Genomic DNA, 27723 nt, shown 5'->3' with positions numbered 1-27723 from the left:
TTCAATGCTAGGTGGCCCCAACTGTTCTGTGAAGTATGTAAACTAGCCATTTCGGAAGCTGCTTTCCCAGGTGAAAAGTGCTTTTTATCTGATCAAAGAATAACTACACAAGCACCATCACCGATCTCAATGTTAAACAATAAGAGAGTATAAAACACATCCTTTGCACAAACAGTGAGTGCAACGAATGATGTAGTTCACCCCCCAAAATTTTTTTTTCTAGTTTCTAGTGTTTACGATAATGTTAAATTTTGTCTACGATAATGTCTATGATAATGTTAACGATAATTTTTTTCTAGTGTCTACGATAATGTTGCAACACCTTGTACAAATGTAGTGTGTTATTCACTTGCCTAATATTGCCACTTCCGTGTGGTACTAACAAACACTATTCCACAGAGGCCGAGATCTTCTGAGGCAGCAACTTAAAGCAAACATTCTTGCCAGTGTTCCCCAAGGAGCAGTACTTGGTCCTTTATTTTTCCTAATTTGCATCAATGATGCATTCTTGCATTCCAAGAAAGATGGATGTGTAAAAGTGCTTTGCAGATTTCACTAACAGATATCTATGGCACAGCCAAGGATCTAAACAGCACTTACTCCAGTACTGACGGCAGTCTGACTTGAACAATGGTAAACCCCAGTCCTGTGGTTTCTTGCTCGATGAAAAGAAGCACTCGTGGTCACAGTAGACAAACGTCCTGCGAACAACATGATCTGGTCAGGCCTAACGTTACACAGACTAGCATGTAACATAACCTTAAAGGAGCCATGAAGAGAAAATGCAAGTTGGTTTTATTCGAAAGATTTCGTGTTTTATAGTGACCCCAGCGCTTGTCCGGATACAAACGGTGCTTTATTCACTGAGAAATTAAACAATTTAGGTTAAAATTTTGATTTTCCCGCTCAATCGTGCGTTTTCGTGGCCCCAAGTGACATCACTGGAACCGACCGCTCTGCAGCCTAGAGTACCTTCATTCACGCATCCGCCGTACAGGGTAGAGACACGTAACGCTGGCGCCGCCATGTTCGGTTGCTCGCTCGCCGCCGAAGCAAGTCATTGTGTCAAAACCGCGCTAAAATTATCGCCGCAACGCGGTTTACTGAAGAAGTTTGAATCATATTGTCTGTTTCGCGTTGCTAGGTCTCGTGGGAAACGAAAAGAATAACGCGTTGAGCCCGTTGGCCCAATTGTGGCGGCACGGGACCGTTCAAAGGTTGTCTCCACCCTGTACAGCGGTGTTGGTTTGTTCCCGCGTTTCTTTACGTTCCGTAACCTAGATGGCGCCACCATACCGTGGCAAGCGTTTGGTTTGTTTTTGCCCGCATTTAAACCTGGCTTGTTTTTGTTCTGGGAGAAAATATTCGTTCCCTGAAACAGTGCTCGCTCGACAAATGGGGTCACGTAAGACACCGTTGCTTGCGTCAATCGGCCAGTGTCGTCTGAGACAACCCCAAGCCCCGTAGTGCTGTGCAGCTAAACCAAAGCATGCTGTGCGCAGTACGAACAGCAGAACGTATCAGTACTTCTATGTTTACATGTGCTTTCGTAACTTCCACTGTTTGTCCCATCATTCTTATTGCTTTGTAAAGAATGTGCCCTTAATTTAAGCGCAAATCGCTCGTTCGTCTAGTTTGTAAGCTCTACCAACTCTATGGCTCTACCTAATTTGCGTCTGCTTCTGCCAGCCTCCGCCAATCGCAGAGCTTAGCCCATGTGACATCACAGGTTCTGTTGCGGGAAATGAGCTGGTGGGTCGCATGACCATTCCCGTTTTTCCTAATTACGTAGCTTATTTGAGCGAAGTTTACGTTAAAAGTGGTGTCAGTATGATTCTAACGAGACAATCTTTTGAATGAACCAAACTTGTGTTTTCTCTTCATGGCTCCTTTAAGGGGGGACACTGCTCTTAAAGCAGCTCCCTTTAATTTTTAACTAAACTGAACCGCTTGGATGCACCTCTTGGAACTAATTTTGCAGCTCATTAAATTTGGTGTTTGAAATGGGCATTCAAAATGGTTCCTTGCCACTGGTGCCACCAAAGTTTAATAAGCTGTGAAATTAGTTCCAAGCAAAGCACCAAGAAAGCACTTCTCTTTTTGCATTCACCAGGGTTCATAGTATTGAGAAATATAAAGATAACAGTTTTATCACTAACACTGTTTTGTCTATTCTTGCTCCAAAAATGGCTAACTATCTCTAATTATATCAGGAACTTGACTTTCTACAAAAAACAGTGGCATATTTGAAATCGGTGGGGGAAAAGCAGCAAGACACATGTTTCACAGAGTTTAATTAAAAATGAAAAGGAGCTGTTTCAAGAGCATGTCCCCCCTTAACATCAAATGCAGTTTCTACCTGAACAAGCACACCTACATGCATCTCAACCTTGGTGTCACAGACAATGGTGCCATTGCTTAAAGTTCACGGTATTGGGACCAGAACAACCCACTTCAAGGGCGGGCTCAATTCAGTTGCTTTTGTTAATGGCAGGCTGTTGACTGATCCCTGCACATTTGGGCTTTGTTTTGCGCACTGCAAACTGGTTGTTCTATTGCTGCTGCATTTGTGCCAGCGTCCACATTTTGTGATGAGCAGTTCTGCCAGGTATTGCAGGACATACAGTGTTGGCGCGTTGCAGGACTTGAATCTATGCGAACTCTAAAAGCCCAAAACCATCGCCGAAACCGCAGCTGTGTTCCAACACTGTTTTTCACAGCACTGATTGCATGAGTTGGCTGTTGCTTTGTACCGAGGTAATTGTACCGAGGCTGTTGCTTTGTACCGACGGGCGTAATTACAACTGAAATGTAGCAAGTATTCTAGCACTTCCGCCGTCACCTTCTTTACACTGTTCCTTGACAATGCTATTGTAGTCCTGGTTCATTTCAAGAGTTCAGTTCAGCAACAGTAACTGCAGTCTTAGCACTGACGGTGCGTGTCAGACCGCTAATCCTTTGCTGGGGCAAAGGAGTTAGCAAGGTTAGGCCTTCGGGTAGACCTAAACATGCCTCCCAGGGCTTTCCATTCTGTTTGGGGCTGAGCAGTGCTCTCGGCAAAGCAAAACTTACAGGCATTGGGCGTCGTTCAGGCACTCCTGGGCGCACGATTCCTGCGATGACATCTTGACGAGGTGCTTCATCTTGTCCCCGGGAGTGCGTTTGTTTTTGCCGCCCGTGAAACTAGCTGCGGAATGGGGAAGGCACGAGCGGGATGGTACAGAGTTGGCGTTGGTGCGTGCAGATGCAGTGCCAGTAAGTCTAGGACGCTTGTTCGAGGTTTGTGTGGCTTGCTACACTAAATACACAGCACAGCAATAAACAGAGGAGGGCTTAGATGCTCTGTGATGGTGCTTGATGTATGTTCTATTAAACTGAGCTATAGATAGCAAAAAAGTGATTGTTTTGTATTGTCAATATTGCTGCATTCCATAGGTTTGTCATAAAAAAAAACCTTTCGAGATTTTTGATGTTCAAATGACTGACATGTGCATAACGATCATACATTGGCGTGTGCAAAAAAGGGGGCTGTTGTACGTCTGCATATTGCTTGCAAGTGCTGAAGCTGCCACAGTGGCTAGCACGCACATTTTTTTGCCCGAACTACAAATCCTACTGTGTTTAAAATTCTCTCTCTCTCTCTCTCTCTCTCTCTCTCTCTGCTTTTAATATTATTTGCAAAGCTGTCAACTTATTTCTCGGGTAGAGAAAATTATAAAAGGGTGATTTTAAGCACCAAGTGATTTCAAGTCCTGTGTCTTCTCCTTTGTGACAGTTATGCAAGATGGCAGTTGCAAAGTAACTAGGTTTTAAATCACATGGCATGAGTGAGAGAAAACTTACTTGGCTGAGGTGTCACTGGCAATGCCAGGGACAGACAAACAGACAGACTAATACACAAACAGACAAACAAACAAACTGATTTCTCTTCTATCACTTCTGCTACACACCGTGCTCACTGCAGCTAACTTAGCACCATCTTTGGGCTTCCAAAGCTGTGGACGAAAGGTGGCTGACAGGCATCGAAACTGGGGCAAACAAAAACCCAGAGGTGGCGTTGAAGTCTTGTCTTTCAAGGTTTAAGAACAGATACCAACTTGGTTGCCTAATTAAGCAATTGCATAACTGCAAGAAAGCATGCATGTGCAGTTATGTCAATTTCACCGGCAGATTTTAAATACTCAATGCCATTCCACTCTGTGGAGGTGCATGACCGGCGAAGCTCTTGGTGGGTTATTGGTTGGCCACAAACTTCCACTCGAACCACGACATTGCACCAGGAAAGCAAACAGTTGGATTGTAGTCATGCTGACGTTTTTCATTTTTAGCGTCGTGCTATTCAGGATCGCAACAAGCATTTGGCCTACACTTGGCGCCCATGGCCCGATCCTCGTCGCTGGTCTGCTTCGGCCATGTTCCCACCCATTGCCCCGCCTATCTTCTTCTTCGTTATGAGTAGGCTTCACTGCGCAACCCGCAATGTGAAAAAGCCAGCTTACAAAGACCAATGGGCTCGCATTGTCGGCTTAGCTCGATAACGGTCCATGCGACTGCCGGAATCAGCCGGCGCAGCGAGATAATATAGAGCCTTCTGTACTGGGTTCAGGGAGTCACTCAGGCTTTGAAAACCACGCGGTTCGAATAGTCATAACCGTTCAAACCTCGTGAACAGCTGGCGCTTCTCATACATCTCCCCGTTATTTAGCGCAAAGAAAACTGCAGGTACATTTCAGGCAAGATCTGTGCATATAACCGGCAGCCCCCGCGTTCCTTTAGTTAGGAACGCTCGTAGGGTTAGTTTTTCGATAGTAAGCGAAAAAAGCAGCCACGCAAGAAAGAAATGGCGCATTGGAAATTATGCGCATAAAGGTTCCAGCCGCGCAAGGAAAAAATGGCGCGCTTGAAATGACGCAGAAAGGCACCAGCCGCGCAAGAAAAAAATTACGCATTCGAAATGATGCAAGACAGCTCCAGCAGGCGAAATTAAAGCAAGCGCAAAAAGAAGAGAACTCCCGCTGGTGCGGTTTCAGGCAGGGCGCGCATGAGCACTGCGAAGGCGGGAAATTTGAAATGCAGCAGTGAGTGGATAACGGCGCTGCAGCCCATTATGACGAATCACTGCTCTGCACTTCCGACAGCTTTCACATTGAGTGGAACGGCTTTAATTTTTAAAGCCGGCTTCACTCCCAAACACAAAGGCATTGCTGGGAAGACAATTTAACGGGGCAATATACGCCATCTTATATCAAAGTATGAAGCGCCAGAGGCGAAGAGGTGGCGGAAGTGGAAATGAGGGGAGCGGCTTTTCGTGGCATACGCATGCAGGAAAATGGGGCTGCGCTGTGAAGATTTGTGAAGCCAAAGTTTACATGGGTGGTGTCAGCTTGGCGTGAGAACCGGCTTCCAATATCAAATGTATCCTCACCAAGGGGGCCGGGTGGGGGCAGCAGCAGGGCCACGATGTGAATGCTGCCGTCTTCAAGGAATCCAATCTGCACATGGACAAAGCGCAATTTAGGAACTAAAATGCAAGGATGGTACAATCGATGCGGCCTAGACATGCTTTGGAAAAAAAAAAAGAAGAGCACCGCGAAAAAAAAAAATCAGGGCTTTTCCACTCTTTGAAGAAGGAAGGACCAGCAAAGCTGGGCGCAGTCCAGGAGTGCACGAAACAAAACGCGTTTGTTTGTAATTTGCGATTGGGCTAGCACGCTTCCACTGTAGTTTTATTGCAGCGGACAAACATGGGGCTGCTGGTTCCCCTCCCATAGGAGCCCGTGTACTGAGAGCAGCTGGAAATTCCGCAATAGTATTTAGCTTCACTGTGAACTACGTAATTATGAAGAGGAAATGAAACTTGCTGTAAGGGTATGGTCATCTATGAAGAGGTTTATTTTGTCCATCGAAGCAGATACATAACATGCCTCGATGGAACTACTCATCGGGTAACAAATATACATTACAAAAGGGAAACACAGACAAACAACAATTCAGAAGTGGCTGCCACTGGCCTACACACAAGTTGCAACATTTTGTACCACGCAGGGTACAACATAAACAGAGTAGAAAGTCGAGTTGTTGGCAAACGCGAACAGTAGTTTCAGGGTCGAAACACAATGAATGTGGGTAGAAGTGCTACAGTCTTACATAGTTACGGATACACACATGGTAAAGTGAACACTGCAGATAACTATGTATCGTATTTAGTCTGATTACAAGGCTAATATTCTAACTTGTTTTAGTATAGTTACAGGGCTAATATTCAACTATTCTTATTTCCAAACGTGCGTTGTTGACCTTGATGAAGCGGCACGACCAACGCAGGAGGAACGCCTCTTCCCCCAGCGTGGCGAGCTCCGCTTCCAGGTGTTCGAACAGACGCGTGCGCATGCGCAGCAACATGGGGAACATAGCCTTGTGAGGCCGGGACCGGAGTGCCGCGACACCACGACGCCTCCACACAACCAGGGCCCCCACACATAACAGAAAAGTTACGAGGGCATCGCGCGATTTTGTGCGCTCCCCTAGGCGTACTTTAAACATCCTAGACATCAGCGTCCAAAACGTCCTCGCAACAGAACACTGAAAGATTGCGTGTCGCAAAGTTTCATTTTGTCCGCATTGAGGGCACCGCGCTGACGGAGTTACGCCCCACGCTGTCAAGCGGTCTCTAGTGGGCAGAACGCCCCAACCACGCTCCCACCCGAAATCTTTGACGTCCGCTGGGAGGACCGAAGAAGTCAGCTGCCTCCAGCGCGCCTTTTTAGAGCGCGCTTTCTGCTCCGCAGTGAGTTTCGCCACAGCAAGTTGCTCGCAAAGTTCGCTTGGGGCAATGTCCGAAATTTCCAAGTCGGGGATCTGTGCTATCAGTTCTCGAAAGGTTTTCGTAACATAGGTGTAGAACGACGGCGGTTCCTCTGCCAAAGGGCCGATGTAAGGGTCACTGTAAAACACACCTCGCGATGTGCCCAGGAAGTAGTTTAGAAAGCTGCTTCCTATGTAGTCCGGGTTTCGCGTCAAATCTACAAACCTACGCAACGCGAGGACGCTGCACATTGTCGACATGCATGGAAGGCTGTATCCCCCCATGCTGGTTGGGAGCCGCATGAAAGCCCGAGCTACCCTCTCCGTCTTTCCTCCCCAAAAGAAAGAGAAGAACTTGCTCTCCAGCTTCCGCACTACATTTCGGGGTGGACGAGCTATGCGCGCAACGTAATAAAGAGCGGAAGAAACGCATGCTTTAATTACGAAACTGCGCTCCGCAAAGGACAGTTTAAATTGCCCAGCCACCGACAGGCGCTTTTTGGCCTTCTTCACAATTCCCGTCCATGTCTCACGCGCCACCTCCCCCGAGGCGTGGTACGTTACACCAAGGACTTTGACGGCGGCGATCCACTCCACTTCTCCCCAAAGGTCTGACGTGAATGCTCCGAATCGCAGTGCCTTACTCTTACCCCTGTTTATTTGCGCGCCAGACAGCTCGCTGTAGATGGAATAGAGGCGCGAGAACGCGGTGAAGCTGCTGTCGTCCCGCAAAAACAGGGACACGTCATCTGCGTACGCTGACACTTTTACCTGGGCCTGTCCGGGAAGGGGAAAGCCGCGTATGCCAGGAGAGTTCGCCACGCGTCTAAGTAGAGGGTCGATTGCCAGGACAAAAAGTAGGGGGGAGAGTGGGCACCCCTGCCTGATCCCTCGCTCAACTTGGAAAGGGGCGCTAAGTTGTCCGTTTACGAGGAGTCGGGAAGTGAGGCCACGGTACAAGAGGTTTAACCTCGTAATAAGTTCCATTGGAAAGCCGAAGCTGCGAAGAACGGCCATCAAATAACGATGTTCCACTCGATCAAAGGCTTTGGCTTGATCCAGAGATACAAAGCAGCCTGGAATGCCTGTTCGAGTGGCGAATGCGAACAAGTCCCTGGTGAGAGACAGGGCCGAAAAAATCGAGCGCCCCGGCACGCTACATGTCTGGGCAGGGCTCATTACGTGCGGCAACACTTTGGAGAGGCGCCTTGAAATTATGGTGGCTACGATCTTATAGTCAGTATTCAGCAAAGTAATAGGCCTATATGCTCGCGGGTCTGACGGCTCCCCTCCAGGTTTCGTTATAAGGACTATGTTGCCCTCTTTAAAAGAAAGTGGTCGCACACCATGGGTGAAAAAGGCGTTCACCATCTCTAACAACGGGTCCTTCAGGCACGAAAAGAAGGCTTTGTAAAAGCTCAATGGGATGCCGTCTGGCCCCGGGGCTGAGGACTGGTTCATGCTTCCGACTGCATCCCACAGCTCCTCGTAAGAGACAGGAGCGGTCAAAGTGTCAGCTAAGGAACTGGGAACTTGTGGAAGTTCACCGCAAAAGTTTCGAACATTCTCCTCAAATTCCGGGGAAGATTCGCGCTCTCCTGACGCCTTAAAAAATTTCCTGAAGTGGTGAGTGAACACTTCACTTATGTCGGCTGGACGCGAACTGGCGGCGCCGTTCGGCAACACAACGTGGGGCACGTGCGCTCGGCCGACGTCATCTACCGAACCTGCCCTAATATACCTTAGTGCCGACGGGTCTGACAAAGGCCTGCCTTGCACGAATGCACGACCCGCTGCGCTAGACGACTGACGCAAAAGCCTCTCGTAGCGCGCCCTCAACAGACCCTCATAGTCGCGCATGGCAAATGTCATTTGCCCGCTCTTTATGATGCGCAACCTCCTCAAAGCCTCATCCAGTTCTCGTGAGATGCGCGCTTTACGTTTGCGTCCCGCCTCCATAAGTATCTTGCGCCAACTCGACTTGAAGTCTTCCCACTCGTTCCTCTGCGGCCCGGGTTTCAGCTGGTCCTTAAGAGAAGCAACGCTATCAGGATCCGCTAGCAGGCAGATGTCCATACGCCACATGTCATGGCTTGAGATGGTTCCGCGTTGCACCAACTTTACGGAGACGGGAGAATGGTCGGAAATACGGGGTGTGCCAGACGGAAACACCAGCACCTCGCAGCTTTCGAGGCATCGACTGAGTTCTGGGGGCAGATAGAATTTGTCCAGCCGGCTGGCGGACGCTCCTCTCGCCCAAGTTGCAGCGAAGGTGCCGCCGTGGGTCTGCACCCAAGCGTCACTCAGTCTAAATTGATCTACCAAGTCACCAAGAGCGCACGCGCCGCGCCGCGGTCGTCCCTGACCCGGCCCCCGAAGGTCTCGAACAGGGTCTAAAACGCAGTTAAAATCACCCACTAAAAATGTGGGGTAACTGTCGAGTAAGTAAACATCCAGCGATGCAAAGAAATTTGTAGAAAGGTGACGCTGTGCCGGCGCGTACACGTTTACAGCACGTACTCGGCGAGAAAAAAGGTAAAAATCGACCGCGATCGTTCGGCCGTCAAACCCAAAGGTGACATGCGCTTTTTGGCGCAAACTGGGTCGCAAAATTATTACGCCAACTCCAGAGGCAGGCGAGTTTGACAATGTAAAAAAAGCGTCAACACAGAAGCGCTCTTTAAACAGGGAAACATCTCGAGGCGTGCGAAAATTGCACTCCTGCAAGAAAAGAACATCAACGTTTCGCGCTCGAGCAAAGTGCATAACCTCCCTCTGCTTATCCTGGTTTCGAAAGCCTTGGGCGTTCAAGGAAAGAAAGTGCACTAGCATAAAAGGTTAAGGCGCTACTTAGCGTTGATGCTCCTTTCTTTCTCCACTGAGCTCAGTGATCGACTCGCACGCCGAACATACCACGAGCTCCTTGGGCCTGGCGTAGCGAACGCACCTCGTGAGGCGCAAAATAGAACAAAACAAATGACACGTGACATGAGCGGCACGCGAGCACGGAGCAACTATATAGGTGGTTCGATAGGGGCCGTGTGCAACGTGGAACGATGTCGCGCGACCCCGGAACGGAGCAACAACCAGAAGGGACCCAATGATAGCCGCTGGGGCCAACAAAAAACAAAATAAGGAACGATGCTATGAAAGAGGCATCAATGAAATTTCGCGAAGCCTGTATACGCAATTTGTGTTCCCCTGCTCGCCAGCGAGAATCATCGCCCTTGTGCACGAATAGCAAGAGCGCCGGTAGAAAAAGAACGTTAATAAAGGCTGCGAAACCCATTGATGCCCCTTCAATTACAAGTCTGGACTGGCGTTAGAAATAGGCAGACACAGCTTCTTACTTATGTCTGCCGTGTGATCCGAGTCGGTTGCCGATGAAAGTTCGCGTTTGCTGTCCACACGAGAGCTGTCCAATAGGTCCGCAACCTGGCTAATCGGGTTAATCAGGCGCGGGTCCTTGTTCTGTGTTGAGAGGGCTTGCTTGGTCAAGACAAGTGGGTCGGCAGGCAGCGAGGCGTCGTCCTGGTGTCGAGCGAGGCCAGCCGGAAGACTTGCCGCCGTCGCATCACGGTGGTAGGGCTTGGATGCTTCTCGGCGGGCGGGCTTGGCGTCGTCCTCGTTGAAGGGAACGCGGAGTCCTCGGTTGCGGGCACCTCGGGCCTTGGCCGCTGGAACGTGTGTTTGATCCACAGGCTTGGACAACGATGGCTGCTTACGCTGATCCGCTGAGCTTCCTTCTTCTGTGTCGACTTCCGAAGAGCTGGTCGGGGAGAAGGAATCATCGGTGGATGAGCTGCCCGCTGTCGCTGCAGTGGGTTGGCTAGCAAGCTCGTTGGTTGATGACGTGTCCCTGTCAAGTGCGGGCAATGATTCAACGTCATCCATCGGCGTTTCTTCAACGCTTGTCGTGGTTTTCGAGGCGTCGTCATCGCTCGAAGGCACAGAACTGCAAGGAATGTCCTCGGGTGGCGTCTGTCGCTGCGATGAAGTCGCCTGCGAAGCCTCGTTGGCGCCGCGAGGAAGCTCGGGAAACTCACTCGCTGCGTCTGCGTAAGACCGCGGCCGCAGGCAGTCCGCCGTGGCGTGGTCTCCCCGGCAGCGGCGACACACGGCCGAGCATGAGTCGAACTCGTGTCCGAAGGCCTCGCACCGAGGACACCACGGCGTCTTGCAGTCGGAGCGGTTGTGGCCCTCGCGTTCACACCGAGAGCACACTCTCTTTACGCCCCGGTACTCGCACTGTACCTTGTATCCTCGCACAGACAGGAAGTTTGGAATGGGTGACTTCATCTCAATACGAACGAGACGAACGCCGTTCTCAATGCGCGGCCGACCATTGAAGTTTGGGTAGTGCACGCTGAGCACCCTGCCGTAGGGCGAGAGGGCTGCTCCCAGATCTTGGTCGTTCATGTACCATTGGAAACGATAGACGGTGACGTACACGATCTGAGGACCTATGCATGTAACGGGGCACGAAGTGCCATTCACGACGATGGCACCACGCTCGTTGAGGCTCTTAGCTGCAGCAGCGGACGAAACCGCGGCACAAAACTTCATGCCTCCTTGGTGCTGGAGGCCCTTGAGGCCGTGGGGACCCACGACGTCTTCGATGGCATCAATGATGTCGTCGACGGAAGCATCCTTGGGGGCATCAAGCTTGAAGCATTGCGCCTTGGGGACTGGTGGCCGGTATTTCACGGCAGCGGGTTGCATAGAGGCCATCTTGGACGGCGAGACGAAGGAGACGGGCAGCAAGGTGGCGGAGAGCGTCCAGAATCACAGGGGGGGCTACCCAACGCAAAACGTAGGGTCGCCCCGCAGGAAACGAAAGAGAGCGCTAAGAACACGAACTGACGTGGCGTTGCGAAACTCCGATAAGAACAGGGTCTACATATTGGACCCAAGTGGAGCCTTCTATCTAAGACACTGCGAGGGACACTCTTTGCGCACTAAGCTATCATTGCAAACAGGGAAAGGAATATGGGTATGGTCATCTTAACGACTGATCCTCGCATGTTTTTCGGATAGTTTTGATAAAACAGGAGCTGCAGCCAGTTTCTGTAACCATATACTCCCTCCATAGATGGTGGTGTACTGACAGCTGCCGGGAATTCTGTAATGTTTACAACTTCACTGTAACCTAACTAATTATGACTAGTAAATACTTCGGTAAATAAAGTAAATACAAGTAGACAACTTGGTAAAGTAACTCGGTAAAGTAAATAAGTAAACAAGTAAATAACTCGGCGTAATTATGGAGTCATCGGAGTGGTTTTTAGATAGATAGATAGAACTTTATTCGAGCCCTTGAGGTCACCGTTGAGGCGGCCTCCGACGGGGTGGTCCCTTATTCACAGGGCCCATAAACGGCCAACACCTCCAGGCCCCGGGCCACTAGGGCCGCGTGGGTCGTTGCGGTGGGGCTGGACCGTAGGATCTCCCATCGCTCTTTGGGGGAAGGGGGTAGGGGGGTGGTGGTTGGGAATGGGATTTGTGGGATGGGGGCTTTGAGTGACGTACACTCTGCGATGACGTGTCGCAAGGTGCCTTTTTCTTGGCGACAGAAGGGGCATGTGTCTTCATATTGTTGTGGGAACATGGTGTGTAGTAATTTTGGGTGGGCCAGCGACTCCGCTTGAATTCTTCTTAATATTGTCTGTTCTTTCCGTGTAAGTGTACAATGGGGTGCCGGCAGTGTGCGCCTGTCCTCCCTGTACACCTCCGTTATCGCTTTGAAGCTAGTGACGGGAGTCGGGTCGTCTTCTCCTCCACTCGCCTCCTCTTGTGCCCGGCGTGCCATCTCTCGGGCGTAGTAGTCGGCAATTGTGTTGCCGATTAATGAGGAGTGAGTATGATTTCTTTTTTTTTTTCAATATACCTGGAATGATATGAGAGCTTGAGAGCATTCACCAGAAAGTTGGCTTTGCCGAGAGATTCAAAAGTCTGTCAATGCGAGGCTGTTCGCAGACGCAAATATTTTTAGGAACTAGCCATAGGCAGCTTTGCTGTAAAAAAAACTGTGCTTTTCGGCACCATTTTTCACTATCACAGGAACTACATTTTTGTAGTTGGCAGGCCACCCGCTAAAGAGTTCAGGGGCCCCCTATATGCCGTTCCTTGGAAAAAAGCAGAGCTTATAATCACTACTATTAAAAGCACCCATAGCTTTACTTTATAAGGGCGTTAACTACATGGGCCAGCATCACAGGTGCTTGCGAAACATGACGGGTTTTCTGTTTCATAAAACCTGTATTTCTTAGGATTTTTTTTCCACTCGGGCAATTTAATGCATCCTTCACTTTTACTACGGAAATTTGGAGCCCCCAACGCACTGCAGGAGGCATTGTAGCTGTGTAAACAATAGTACTGATAGAAGTGTTGCTTTTTCAATCCGTACTCAGGGTCGCTGTCCATTTGTCTGTAAGTGTGCGAACGCTTCTCCAATTCTGCGACCCAATTTTTCTTTTTACGGTGTACCTGTGTTGCTATACTCGGTCACAACTAAAAAACGGCACCACCTCCTGTAGTGTATCACTCCGTCAAAGCGCCGGACCCGTGACGTCAGTGCGCGCGCGTTTTGCAAGGGGTTTGCTATGAAAGCGTGATATCGTCTGCCTTGTCTCACGCAGTTTGTTTGTCGTCACTGGAGTCGTTTATAAGCATATTAAGTCCAAAAAATCACTGGAACGGCTCACGCCATGTTCAAAATATTCCCAGTAACGCCGTACTTTCGCCGCGCGGAGAAACATCCGGCTACGGTGATAAGGCACAGCGGCAACTTCTGGTGCCGTTCTTAAATTGTCACCGAGTATATAGGTTCTGACCACTATTGCGGGCGTCTATCGAGTCGTGTCGACAAAGAATAATACGTGCTCGCTACAGAGCTAGAGTAAAAAAATCATACGGAAATTGGCTGCTAGGACAACTCCACTATTCCACCAAATTTCATTTACTAGTCTTAATTGGCGACTCCACAGTGAAGCTGCAAATGTTGCGGGATTCCTGTCTCCTGTCGACACATGGCCGTGTATGGAGGGTTACAGAAAATGGCTGAAACTTGTTTCGCCAAAGCTATCCCGAAACAAATTGTATGAGAATTAATTTAGAATATTATTCCAAGGAAGTTCGATCACACCACACACAATTCAATTTAGTTATCCACTGTACAGCTTAGCTGGTCTTCCGTCTCCACGGTAGTGGCAGGGCTTTAAAATTTTAAGTGTGGACCACTTTAGGGGCCCGGCTTGTCCTCAAGGCTTGTCCGGGGTCACGGAGCCACTGCAGACATGCGGTGTCGCGCACCCAAGCAAAGGCTTCGAAAAGATCACCGCTTCCCTTGGTTGGGATCAAAACCTGGGTCCCTCATGTTAAAAAGCCGATGTCAATCCCATTGCGCCACACAGGCACTTGTTACTCATACGCAAAGTGTTGGGGGTGATCTTAGCACTACGCCGTTGCCACGGAAACTGCCGTTGCTAGGTCAGAAATAAGTGCACAGTATTATAAAGTAAGAAAACAGCATGAACTAACGCATTAATTACCCCAAATTATTGAAAACTTAATTCAGCGTCTCTTTGTATGCCTTTTCAGGGGCTTTGGCACCCTCTCTTGACTATTTCCGGTATCATCGCCAGGCTGATACTGAAAATAGTCAAGAGAGGGAGCTACAGCCCCTCAGTCGAATCGCTGCTCCGCACTTGACAGCTTTCGCGTTGAGTGCAGCTGCTGTAATCGTTTTAATAACCGCTTTCTCAGAGGAGGGTGGAGTTGTGTATTGCAGTTCCAGGAGAACTCCCTCTCCTCTCCCGCACTCCCCATGGAAGCAAGTGGTCATGTGGTCAATCTCTTCAGCTACTATGCCAATTCCCCCCCCCCCCTCATTGAGAGTCCACTACAGGAGGGCTCCCCTTACCTGTGGCTTGGGTATGCGGAGGGGCGAGATCTGGGGCAGTGTGTACAGCTTCTCCCATACGGTCTCCAGGATAGTGTCGTGGTTGTTCTGCAGCACACGGTGGCTCACGTTCTTGTCGGCTGCACCAAGCAGTGTGCGTTGCGAAAGGGAAATTACAAAAGGGGTATAAAAAGACGCCACGTTTACTCTTACACGGTTTACACCCTTGAGGGGGATTTTCACTAACACCCTTACACTGTAGCAAAAACACAAGAAAACACCCTTCTCAAGGGTGTTTAGTGTAACTAATACCCTTACGCTGTAGCAAAAACACCTTTATCAAGAGTGTTTAGTGCAACTAACACCCTTACACTGTAGCAAAAACTCAAGGAAACACCCCTCTCAAGAGTTTTTAGTGTAACTAACACCCGTTCACCCTAGGAAAAACACAAGGAAACACCCCTCTCAAGGGTGTTTAGTTAAACTAACACCCGTACACCCTAGGAAAAACACAAGGAAACACCCTTTTACTGGGTGTTTTGTCAATTATAACCACCTTTTAATAACCGTTTGCTTGTCATTTTTGCTAGGGTGTGGTGAGGGTATTAGTTACAGTGCAGGCCCTACACGGGACCTAGATCATGGGGTGCGCTGAGTGATTTATAGTTTTCCGCCCCTGCACAAAAACTCCCAAACTGAGGAATACATGCATTTGCACGCCAATACCGTGCAGACTTGTACACATTCCTGAAAGATGTAATTGATTATAATTACATCACTGTAAAGAATAAACGATTACAATTGCTATAAATCCCACAAAAAGTAACCGAGAAATTACTCTAGAGTAGTTGAATACTTCCCAAGTTACTTTGAATACCTCTGTTTTATCATGGTAGCAAGTATGCACACATATATAGCGTGGCATAAATAGCGAGGCCGCTGCTAAATCCAGTACGAAAAATTCGTACCTGCACGTACATGCCTCAAATTTCCGTACACGGTTTTTTTTTGTAGTGTGCTAATTTTTTAGATTTTACACTTAGTGGTTTTGAAAGAGATAAAAAAAGAATTGACCATTTTTCCTATTGGTTGCAGCACATCTAACCCCACTAGCAAAAATGTGTGTCTTGAAATATTGTATAGTAACTCCTTGTTACAAGAGGCCTTGGTTACAAGAGACCTGTGTTGCAAGAGACATTGTTCATGGGTCCCTTGAGTGTCTCTGGTAATGAGGTGCTACTGTAATGGCTAATCTTGTAATCGATTATTCGAAAAAAGCTAATGAATTCCTAGGATCGTTGCTCCTTAAAGGGAGCGTTGCAAAATAAAAGTACAATGTAATCGATTACAAGTAATCTATTGCTTGTAAAGCGTTACATGCGAGTCTGATTGCGCGTCACTTCAAAATTTACGTTGTTTTAGGGAACTCTGTTGTAGGGAACTCTGCCACCAAATTTGGCCACTCCCACAGTCGCGGGGCGGCCTTTGTACAATGACCCGCGAGTAGGTCTTAGCCATACATCTCAGTGGGATTGGCCAAGGGGAAGCGGCTCGACACGCACCCACGAAGAGGAGGTCGAGGTACGTCTTGGAAGGGAAGCAGGTCCGAATGTCCAGGTTCCACAGGAACGTCTCGTCTAGCTTGTCCTCCTCGACAAAGTCGAAGTAGTTGATGGCGTGAACCTCGGGCTGTGCGCGGTGGGGAGGAACAGTCAGTCTTGCGAGTTTTTTCGCTCCAGGATTGGCCCAAATTTCCATGGGTACCGTACTTTCACGCGTATAACCCGCATCAAAAATGCGAAAATATCAGGGGCGAAGTAGAGGTGCAGATTATATACGAGCAATTTCCTTTGGTGCAGCTTCACCGCAATGCGCATTGGGCCGTGATGCTCCTAAAGCAGTAATAGCGACTAAGCCACTGTTATCCCATTGATAGTGCTTATTTTGCACGCAGCTCAATACCAACTGAAAAAATGTATGCGGCAATTCATCTAGATACGTAGTCAGCTAGGTAAGTTCTTTTGCGTAAACATATGCGTAATGTTGCTTAAGTAATAGCTTTGGTCCATCTTTTTATGTATAAAATATGAGGGCAATCGGCAGGGATATATTTTTTTATTCGTCGGCGGAAAGTGGGGGTGCTGTTTATATGCAGGGGCGGGTTATACGCGCGAAATTACGGTAACTCATTCTTGCTTGCTTCACTGCATCACAACTGTGCGTGCCGGGAAGCACCCTTTAAAAGCGCCCTTATTGTTGTTAGTTACGCAAGTACGAAGAGCAGATTAATAGAAGTTTGGGCAGGACTACTAGAATGCCCATTGATGTTGCTCTCGAGTTTCACCTAAAAATTTGGACAGCTCTTAGTTGCAACGTGATGAAGGCAATGGCTTTGTTGGAGTGCCAACTGAGATGGTACGGGTTTGAAAGCTTTGTGGTGCTTCAGTCCGAGATAGATGCATTTGTGACGTATGACACAGCTGATATTCACAAAACATAACAACGCATCATGTCTTAGTCCGGTATGCCCAAATGCGCATATATACATGCACAGAGTAGTACTACCCACAAAAGGAGTCAGTCAAAGTCAGCCAACAGTAGTTGCCCCTGACTCTAAAATTCGCAGCACTGCTGCCTGGTTTCCCCTCCACCCAGTACATATCCGTGGAGGGGGACTGGCAAAGGATTGGGAAAATGGCAAATCAAATAAATTATTTCAGCCAATTGATTTCATCCACCAATAACTTCACCAGGTGGTGGGATTTGTGGCACTCTTGTACACTCCTTTTTGGAACCTTCAAAAGGGTCATGAATCTTGTTTGTTACAAAGAACTAGCCTTTGTTACCCAGTTAGCTGCATTCAAACCCCAAAAGACATTTATTTAATCAAGAAAAGACAATAAATAATATTGAAAAACTGCGTCAGCAGTGTGGCAATGATGAAATACGCAAAACGTACTTATCAGTCTGTTTTAAATGCTTGCTGCCATTCATGCGATATGATCGAGTGGAACTAGAGGCCCACCTACAATCGCCCAGTCAAGTTTCTTGTCGGCGGCTTTAGTTTCTTGTCGCGGTATCGTAAAAAGATACCGCGATGCCGCAAACACCTGACTAGGAAGCCGCTCGTCAGTTGCCACTGCCCCATCCATTTCCCTTAGCATCTGCATTGTTTGTTTGAGTTTGCTTTAACATTACGGGACAAGAAGAGAGCAGAGTGGGTGAGGGAACAAACGCGTGTTAAGGACATATTAGTAGAAATTAAGAAGAAGAAATGGGAGTGGGCGGGGCATGTAATGTGAAGGCAAGATAACCGTTGGTCATTAAGGGTAACAAAGTGGATCCCTAGAGAAGGCAAGCGTGTCAGGGGGCGGCAGAAAGTTAGATGGGCAGATGAGATCAAGAAGTTTGCGGGGATAAATTGGTCGCAGTTAGCACAGGACCGGGATGATTGGAGATTAACGGGAGCGGCATTTGCTCTGCAGTGGGCACAGATAAGATGGTGATGATGATGATGCTTTAACATCTGTATCGTTGTTGTTGGGACAAAGCGGTCGTTTTAGTTGACAAAATGTGTGTCAAAAGGGACAGCTCTGACGCGACGAGTTGTTGGGATACCAACCGTCCACCCCACGTAGTCATCCTTCATGCCAGCAGTTTCCCGGCGCAACGGCACATACTTGTCGACCTTGTGTCCGGCAGAAAACCACTGGAGCTGAAAAAAACGGGGTGGCGATGTCATCATTAATGCTTCGGCTTTTCGGCAGCATACCGAATTGGCACATAGCCTAAGACAGCATGTACAGACTGAACCATGAATAAGTTAAAAACAAGTTGCTCAGACATAACAGCAGATTAGCAGTTTCCTGGTTTCATAAAGGGCACTGGTCACTGAAGAGCGTATCTGATAAACAAATGAATGAGATTTTGCCAATGCATTTATGTTTCGTTATGTGAGCGGTCACTGTACAAGGCAGGGCGGAGGGTTGTCTACACGACGAGAAGCACAATATACACACTGTTTATTTTATTTTTCAGTATCCTAAGTATCGGTGATGGGCATTGCATAGTGATGTGAGGGTCAGAACAAAAAACGGAACACTAGTCTACTGTGCCGCATTTGGGTTGGTGATAAGAGAGTCACAATGATCTATCAAGTTGTATGTATATGCGTACGTATGCATGCGTGAACAGTTTTTGCTTGAAGACAGGCACGTATCGTATCTTACAACGATAATACTGATGTCCTCAATCGAGCAGAAAATTGTGTCCCGCAAAGAATAACAATCACGAGGGGAGAATAATCAGTGTTGCCTCTGAACATGGGGGTATAAACTCTACGCAGGTAGCAGCTAAGCCGTACGACCTACTATCCTGTGTCATCAACTACACTCGCTTTCACCACTTCGGGGCTCTTTACGGCATCTGTGCTTACTCAACAAAGTGATTTTCTTTGCCGAAGGGTGGGCCTTCTTGCATGGCTGTGCTGCTTAATGGTAGAGCCATATGCTAATGTGAGCGAGAAAAGGAAACAGGAAAATGAAAAAGCTCGTGATATCTTCCCAGGACCATTCAAAATATAGAGAAAGATGAATATAAGGGCAAGGAAGAGCACTTGAATAAAAATTTTATAACTGGCCTAGTTTCACACGAATACGGCCAGTCTTCTAAATTTACAGTAACACGCTTATAGCATCTTTCGACAAAAGTCGGGTGGCCATTTTGCTGGAAACAAATGTCCGCAGTTTAAAAAGCATTACGGTCACTAGTGCAATGACAACTCACCGATGTGAAGTAGAACGTGGTGACGACGCGGGTGTAAGTGTCGTACTCAACGGTCACGTTAGTTCTCACTGACTCCCAAATGTCACAGGCCACGCCACGGACCAAGGCCTGTCACGACAGTTTGAAGAAACAAAAGAAAAGAAGAGAAAAAGAGAAAAAAAACACGATGTAAAAAAGACGGTATTTATCAATTTTGGGCACAAAAGTTCGCATTAATTATGTCCTGTCTCGCACACGAATACATTTCTAGAAATCTCTGATTTTTCTGATTCACACATGACACAACGTGAGTCGTGAACAAACATGCAGCAGTTTCTCACCCCCCAAAAAAAAAACCATAGCACGCGAAGTGAGCAGTATGCTCATAAAATAAAGAGACGACAAAAAATGTCTGTTTTTCTGTTTAACCAGCTTTGGTGGTGCAGAGGAATGCAGTTAAAGATCTGTGCACTGTGATCATTACCGTGCAACAACACCGTGATCATTACCGTCGCTGGCCGTATTGCATCCTGCACTGATCTCTTTTCTCTCCCACAAGCCATGTGCAATAACAAAAATGCCCCAACAAAAGAATCACGGCGCCGCTATTTGCTTGACACATTCCAAACTCCGATTACTATCTCACTTAAACATACTTTTCAAAAATGGGTACTGACGCTGAACGCTACACCACGAGCCTTGTCACCATAGTCACCAGAAAATTAGTTTACCACACGGTTTTTAATTTGACACCTTTAACAGCACCCACAACAAAATTGACCATGAAATTTAGGTTAAGGTAAAACCGAGGAAATAAGATTTGATTAAATTACCCGCCGTAGTGTACATTATTAGCTGCCAACACGCTTTTTTTTTTCTCCACATATATATTAGAATCCAGGAAATGGCTAGTTTTAAGTGTAGTGTTCCCGAAGCTGTTGTAAGTCCACGTACACAAGTTTCAGAGCCAAGGTTGTGATACACATGAGCAATTAAGCTACTCCTTTGGCTTGCTTTTACCGTAGTGTAACATTAAGTAGCTCGCATTCCATGCAGACAGGGGCACGTGTGCGCGTTTTCCACACCTGTCCGGCGTAGTAGAAATTTCCGACCAGCTCCAGCATTTCAGCGGGGCTCTTCATGGTGAAGATCTCCCTGTCTACCAAGGTTTTGGAGAAGATCGACTTGGACAGGTGGTCCACCACACAGCTTCCCTCCTTGTCGAAGCGGTACATGACACCTGCGGTATAAAGAAAAAAAATAGTGGACGATCCATTTTTAAGTGTGCGCAAACACCTCGTCCCTCTCCCTTGCCACGTTGAAGCTCGACCCAATGCACACACCTTGCTCTGGCTTCAAAAGTCCGCAGTGCGGCATTTCTCGCACGTTCTTCGACACCGTTCCACCCAAACTTGGTGCTCTAACCGTCTCAGTGGTCACGTTTGCTCACTCGAACAAACTTGAACTCACTTGAGCCGGTCGCTCCTTTTGGTGTCAAGCGGTATTGGCGTTTTGTCGAAATCGTTCCCAGTTAATCCTCGTTTGCCACCCGAAACTCGCTGCACATTCAATTCTACAATATGAGGTGTTCATCTGCACATCCGTTGTGATGTCCTCTTCACTCTCTCGTAGGCAGCTCTCTTCACGTGCTGCCACTGCTCTGTTGTTCTCTGCTTTCTCTCGCTCTCTCTCTTACTTGGCACGAAAATCCCGCCAACATGCCCCATCTATATATTTCTCGCACACTGATAAAAATGGGAGTAAACAACTCTTGTCCAGTATGTTGTGCAGCACGTAAGGTTTGAACGTGAAACATGCAGAAAGAGATGGAGAGAGAAGGAGAGTGTTCCTGGTGAACAGTTCGTTGTCTGCGTGAGCTTAAACAGCGAAACTGAGAAAGGGTAAATGGCAACATTCATGCCTAATAGCCAGCTTGGATTATGATCATTTTTTTCCTCCTTTCCATTTGATGCGCAGCTGTTACTCGCATTTACAAACACAACGGTGGCATTCACCTGAGTTGAAGTCGTGGATCTCTGCAGTCTCGTCCTTGCTGTCAACCGGAAATAGCTCCACCCTTGCCACCTTGTTGGTTGCGTCCAGCCAGATCTGAAAGAACCAAGCGACCGTGGCTGAGTGCAGTGGTTTCGAACATCAAAGCATTGCACTGGATAGTGGCCAGAACTACACTCATTGGTTAATTAAGTCTGGTTAAATATTGAAACCAGAGGTGTATGAATATTTGAATGCTTCACGAATAGCGCCTGCTATTTTAGAAGATTGTAGCGCAGTTTTATTGTTTGGAACATTCCGCATTTTCGAACTTCCAAGCTTCACTGCACGTCCTGCCCTTCAGGATTGGCTTTTTCGCATGACACAATGCTTCGCAAAAAGCCTGTGTCGCTAAGCTTTGCTCGAAACAAGTGAAACTCTACTTTGCAAACATTTATAACTGAAAGAAACGTTTTTCTTGTCAATATAGTGGCTTGAGTAAGCAATCAGGAGTTATTGCTTGTTGCCTTGCAATGAGGTTATACCAGCCTGTAGCACACTTAATTTCTTTTCAATGCCTAGAGGGCGAGTCAAAGATTCTTTCTGTTAAGGGACTCGCATTTCTTCACGCAAGTGACAACTGCTTTGCCATCTTATCGTAATCTTTTATTTGTAATTTTTTCTGGAATTTTCTTCACAACAATCTTATGTGTCGGCCATCACTGTTTAAGTTATATTCTTTTTGTAGCTATGCTTTACAAGCGCTATACACACTAGACAAGGGATATTCATATTGTCACGAAGCCAAAGCATGGTTCGCGGTGATGCCGTTCCAGTTGATGCCATTCAGTCTGTGCACGGCACCAGCAACATTTCAAAGAGTCATGGACACCGTGCTAGCTGGCCTGAAGTGGCACACCTGTCTCGTATACCTCGACAACGTTGTGGTATTCGCCCAAAGTTTCGACGAACACCTCGCAAGGCTGGAGTCTACTCGAGGCTATTCGCTCATCGGGGCTAACTTTTAAGCCTGAAAAGTGCTGCTTCGCATACGAGGAACTCAAGTTTTTGGGCCATGGTGTCAATGCCACGGAAGTCCTGCCTGTCCCGGCGAAAACTTCAGCCGTAGCGAACTTCCCAAGACAGAAAGGCAAGAAGGGCATGCGAAGATTTCTCGGACTGTGCACATACTACCGGCGCTTCGTCGCAAACTTTGCACGCATTGCAAAGCCACTCACACGCTTGACGAAAGATAGCACCCCTTTCAGCTGGGAAAACGCCCAAGAGGAAGCATTCTGCGAGCTACAACAACGCATGAACAACCCGGCCGTGCTCGCTCATTTCGACGAAGATGCCGAACTTTCCAAACTCTATTAGTGACTGGAATGCGCTAAAAATACCAATATTCTCTGATTCTAATTTCCTAACAGCCATTGAAGCAGCATTTTGAGTTGCTGAAATAACCCATATATTAACGTTGGCTTTGTATTTGTCTTGATTGTTGATTTTTTATATGTATAATTACTGCTTTCGTTGTATAATCCTGTGTTTTGTACTTTTGTTATAATGCTGTACTGCAAGTGTTTAGATTTCTCATGTATAATGTAATGCACGATTTATTTCACATATAATTTTGCTGTTTGTATTCTATTTTCTATTGTAACCCCCCTACAACAATGCCCAATGGGCGATGTAGGTACTTGTAATAAATAAATAAATAAATGGAAATGCACACGGACGCCAGTAATATAGGCCTGGGGGCCGTCCTCGTCAAAAAGTAAAGCGGTTGCGAAAAAGTAATCGCCTGTGCCAGCCGTGGTCTGTCGGAGGAGGAGAAATAAAAAATCACGCCATATCCACGGAATGAATGATGATAAGTGGGGCGAAGCTCGAGAGGGGGAGATCATCGGTAACCGTAACTCTCCCGTGAAAGTTCGCCCATTACATCATTAAGAAAGACGTAAGACTGTGTGCGTACATTGTACAAATCAACTTTTATTTTCGGAGTCAATGCTCCCAGGCCCAGACCTGGTGAAAGACCCCGCGCCATCGAAGACTACCCCGCACTTCCACCACAATTTGTCACGTAGGATGGGACACAACGGTAAAGAAAGAAGAACTTGTGCCCGAACAAGACGAGAGGAAACGAGCAAAGGTCCTTGCGTCTCATTCGATCTCCGAGAACGACTGCCTGCGTTCGTGGCGTGATCTCTTGTGTGATCTCCCCCTCGCAGTGCACGTGCGCTCGCGCCTCCGTTGGTGAACACAGACAAGCTCGCGCTCCCGGTGCCTAGTTTGCGCTGCCGGTTGCAGCCGGTTCTTGCGCGTGCAACGCGGCCCACTTTGCGACATCTCCGAAAGCATGCTGAGGTCACGTACCACGAGACACAAGGGATGGACAGACCCATGGCTTTAGGAGATTCGCCCCTAAAACTACTCAGCTTCTGAGAAAGAGTGCCTCGCAATTATACGGGCCATTTCAATACTTCGCCCATACGTGTATGGCAGACAATTCAAGGTTGTGAGATTGGCTCGCCAATTTGAAGGACCCCTCTGGCCGTCTTGGGCAGTGGAGCTTGCGCCTGCAAGAGTTCGCCGTTACAATCGTCTTTAAATCTGGCAGGAAACACACCGACGCCGACTGCCTGTCCCGCGCCCCCGTCGATCCACCACCACAAGACTCCGATGAAGACAGCGCGTTCTTCGGAGTCGTAACGGAGAGCGATCTAGCTGCCCAGCAGTGTGCCGACCCCGATCTACGCGTCATAATCGACTACCTCGAAGGACGTAACGTCGCCGTGCCTAGGGCGTTTAACGGGAACTTACCAGCATTCAGCCTGAAAAACTCCGTCCTCATAAGAATAATTTCAACCCGGGAACGAGAACGAATTATCTTCTTGTAATCCCGCAGACCTTCATGACAAAATTTGGGAAGCATGCCATGACAACCTGTCTTTCGGACATCTCGGCACAGCTCGCACGATTGGAAAAAATCAAGACGAAGTACTACTGGCCCCGCCTTACATCCGACGTCACTCACTACGTCCAGAGCTGCCGTGACTGCCAGCGATGAAAAACGCCACCGACGAGACCCCCCGGACTTCTGCAGCTGATCGCCGTCCCATCGAGGCCCTTCCAACAGATTGGAATGGACCTTCAGGGCCCGTTCCCTACATCACGATCCGAGAACAAGGGGATTGTTGTGGCAACAGACTACATGACGCGCTAGGCAGAGACAGCCGCCCTTCCGACGGGGACTGCACAAGAAGTCGCCAAGTTCTTCATAAACCAAATTGTGCTGCGTCATGGAGCCCCTGAAGTCCTAATCACGGACCGCGGAACGGCCTTCACTGTGGAACTTATGCAAGGGATCTTACGCTACAGCAACACGGATCACCGAAGAACGACGGCGTACCACCCCCAAACGAACGGATTAACGGAACATCTGAACAAGACGATCGCGGATATGCTTTCTATGTATGTCGACGTTGAACATAAGAGTTTGGATGAAGTCCTTCTGTATGTCAAGTTTGCGTAGAACACGGCTATCCAGGAAACTACGCAGATGTCACCGCTCGAGCTTGACTACGGAATACGGCCGTCTACGATGCTTGACGCCATGCTTCCGTACGTAGAATACGACGACCTCAACATCGACGTCCAAGGATACCTTCAGCGTGCGGAGGAGGCCCGCCAGGTCGCTCGAGTTCGCACAATGGACCAGCAGCTGGTGGATGCCGGACGCTACAACCTCCGACGCGGCGACGCCGAGTGCCACCCAGGGGATCGTGTGTGGGTTTTGACTCCCATCCGACGACGTAGACTCAGTGAGAAGCTTCTGTGACGGTATTTCGAACCCTATCGGATTCTACAACGTGTTGGCCAACTTACGTACGAGGTGATCCCGGTTGGTGATTGCGGAACATGACGACAATGCACGCTGCCCAAAGTCGACCACGTGGTTCGCTTGAAACCTCACTATGCAAGATGACGGACTTTTCTTGTTGTTTGTTCGGACTGTCTTTTATTTTAGCATCGGGTCGATTCCCTCTTAGAGGGGGGGGGGGGGGGGTAATGCTGCGAACCATGCTTTTGCTTCGTGACAATTATCATAAATATTCTATTTTATTTGCAGTCTTCTTTCACTTTTTATATTCAGAAATATTCGATTTGATGTTTGGTACGTGGTACCCACTGAGTACCGCGTGCGTATCGGTGGCAAGTCTTGTGACCAACTAGAACCCCCTTCCACGAGGGCACCACCAACACCTATTTGCTGTGCTGCTCCTTTACAAAGAAAAACTCCCCCACCTTGTTGACAGTGACGTGATATTCGGGCATGCTGCCATCTTGGTAGTAAATCTCGTATTGGAAGGATATCTGGTTGGGGATTGTAGGCAGCGTCTTAGATGCGGGGTTCTTCTTGCCCGGGCAGCCAACACCGGTCTTGAGCTGCATTGAAAATAGAGAAGGGGAAAGAAGCATTTTAAGCGACGCTCTTATGGCCATGGTTTGGGTATTTTTGTCGACCGTCAACGAAAACTTGTGGGGCTGTACATGTCTTTGTAGCGCGAGGCGTTTTGTAGCACGGGGTGTTCCACAGCATGAGGCATTCCATAGCACAAGCATTCAGTAGCATGAGATATTAGGTGCTAGAAAACAAACATCCCAAGGAGTGTTCCCTCATGTTTGAAACAGTATGTGATTTTGATGGTGACCGTGCAGTTATAGAACACTCTTGGATGTTTGTCTTCATCACAAAAGGAGCTTTGGACTTGGGCTTGAGAGATGCACACACCATGAACACAGGATGAAGTGGTCCAGTGTAAGATGGAGATAGGTTAGGCCTCCGTGCATTTTTGTTTGGAGTATGGAAAAACGCATTGCAGTAAAGTTAACTTTATTCCGAATGCCCAGCAGAAAGCGTCCATGACTGCCTGAATCTTTCTTAGGGATGACTGTAACTAACGCTCAAGAGAAATAAAGCTTCCTCTGCCGCAGTGTTATGCGTTAAAAAAGCTTCACTGGTCATCCTCCTTCACAGAGTGGAATATTGACTCATGATTTTTTATGGCCCCGTTCCCCACCTATTATTGGCTCCATGAAAATACGTCCCTCCGTGCCCAGAGGGTGTTCTCATGCAGGAAAACGTGTACGAAGCAAGGTTTAGGATGTCAGAGAATTAGGGGAATAAGGAATGGGTGTTTTGGTGAAAGGTGTAGACGGTATGGTAATGGAAATGGTAGAACTGCGATGAAGCATATCACTCAGCTATGGGTGAGATTACTATAGAATCTGTTGGCTCACCTCCGCACGAATAAATGGTTGCCTATGTGTATATTCGGTGACACCGACTGATTAAACTATGCACACCTAGTAAATAGGACGCCAAGGCTGACGCTGTGCCCATTGCGCAAACCGTGACCTTTATTTTGCCCCTGTCCTTACTTCCTCCCAGGGCCTCATGGCCTTTCGTTTTAACAAAGTGTCCCGCTCACTGACTCGTTTGCGTGTTTTGAAGCAGAATATGAGCAAATGGGTGCGTGGACGAACAACCTTTCAGCATTTCGTTGAGGGTCAACCGTCCGTTGTGCACTTTAGCCCATCCTTAAGTCACATGGTGTGTGCAAAGCAAAACAACACTGCACGTGCAGAAATATCGCTGACAGAAGTAAAGCAGGCTCTTACGTTCATGTCGCCAATCTTTGGCTTGTAAGGCTCGAAGTTGTAGTAGTCGTAGATGGTGCGATTGGTGTCTTTGCCGATGGGAAAAAGTTCCATCCGAACAGGCACGGAGGTTTTCTTTACACCATTCTCCAGCCAGTCGTCAGCTGGATGTGAAGAACAAAGGCAACAATGTGGACAGCTCGCAGCGACTACAAAAACATTTGTCTGTGCAATAAATGAGGGTGGAGTTTTATGGCGTTTCGTTCGTAGCCACACATGATTTTTTGCATAGTCCCGGGATACTTTTTGACGTGGCTGTCTGATTATACATTTCTACTGCAGTTTAAAAAAATGTGTTCAAAATTATGTTAATCAGTATGCAGTTCGATAAAAATGTTGAAAGGTGTACTGCATAATAAAAACCAAGAGAAGCGTAATGCGGGCAGACAGATAAACCTGAACAGAAGGAAGAAAAACAAAAGTGCCCTCAGTCTGTCTGTGCATGTGTATGCAACCATATCCGCACTTTCTTTAAACTGAATAGGGGCCAGGTCGTGCCCAAATAACCGAGTACTTGTGACTTAAATGAGGAAATT

At 47.9% G+C, this 27723-nt stretch overlaps 1 protein-coding gene across 1 annotated transcript in view; it reads right to left on the bottom strand.

Moving 5' to 3' along the window:
• Positions 1–27723, bottom strand: part of LOC144158894 (uncharacterized) — a 70602-nt gene that overhangs the window by 10989 nt on the left and 31890 nt on the right. The window contains exons 7-17 of the mRNA XM_077690077.1: positions 27149–27291; positions 25772–25912; positions 21484–21577; positions 20554–20708; positions 19490–19597; positions 18327–18419; positions 16267–16393; positions 14726–14844; positions 5426–5492; positions 3073–3187; positions 601–701 (exon numbers count right to left, since the gene is read on the bottom strand). Of these exons, the coding sequence (XP_077546203.1) occupies positions 601–701; positions 3073–3187; positions 5426–5492; positions 14726–14844; positions 16267–16393; positions 18327–18419; positions 19490–19597; positions 20554–20708; positions 21484–21577; positions 25772–25912; positions 27149–27291 (1263 nt within the window). The remainder of the gene's footprint in view (positions 1–600; positions 702–3072; positions 3188–5425; positions 5493–14725; positions 14845–16266; positions 16394–18326; positions 18420–19489; positions 19598–20553; positions 20709–21483; positions 21578–25771; positions 25913–27148; positions 27292–27723) is intronic.

The sequence above is a fragment of the Haemaphysalis longicornis genome, unplaced genomic scaffold, assembly GCF_048455015.1.
Source record: "Haemaphysalis longicornis isolate Haplotype H1 unplaced genomic scaffold, Haemaphysalis longicornis Haplotype H1 scaffold_10, whole genome shotgun sequence".
In the NCBI taxonomy this organism is placed as follows: Eukaryota; Metazoa; Arthropoda; class Arachnida; order Ixodida; family Ixodidae; genus Haemaphysalis; species Haemaphysalis longicornis.
This window is presented reverse-complemented; position numbering and strand designations above follow the sequence as displayed.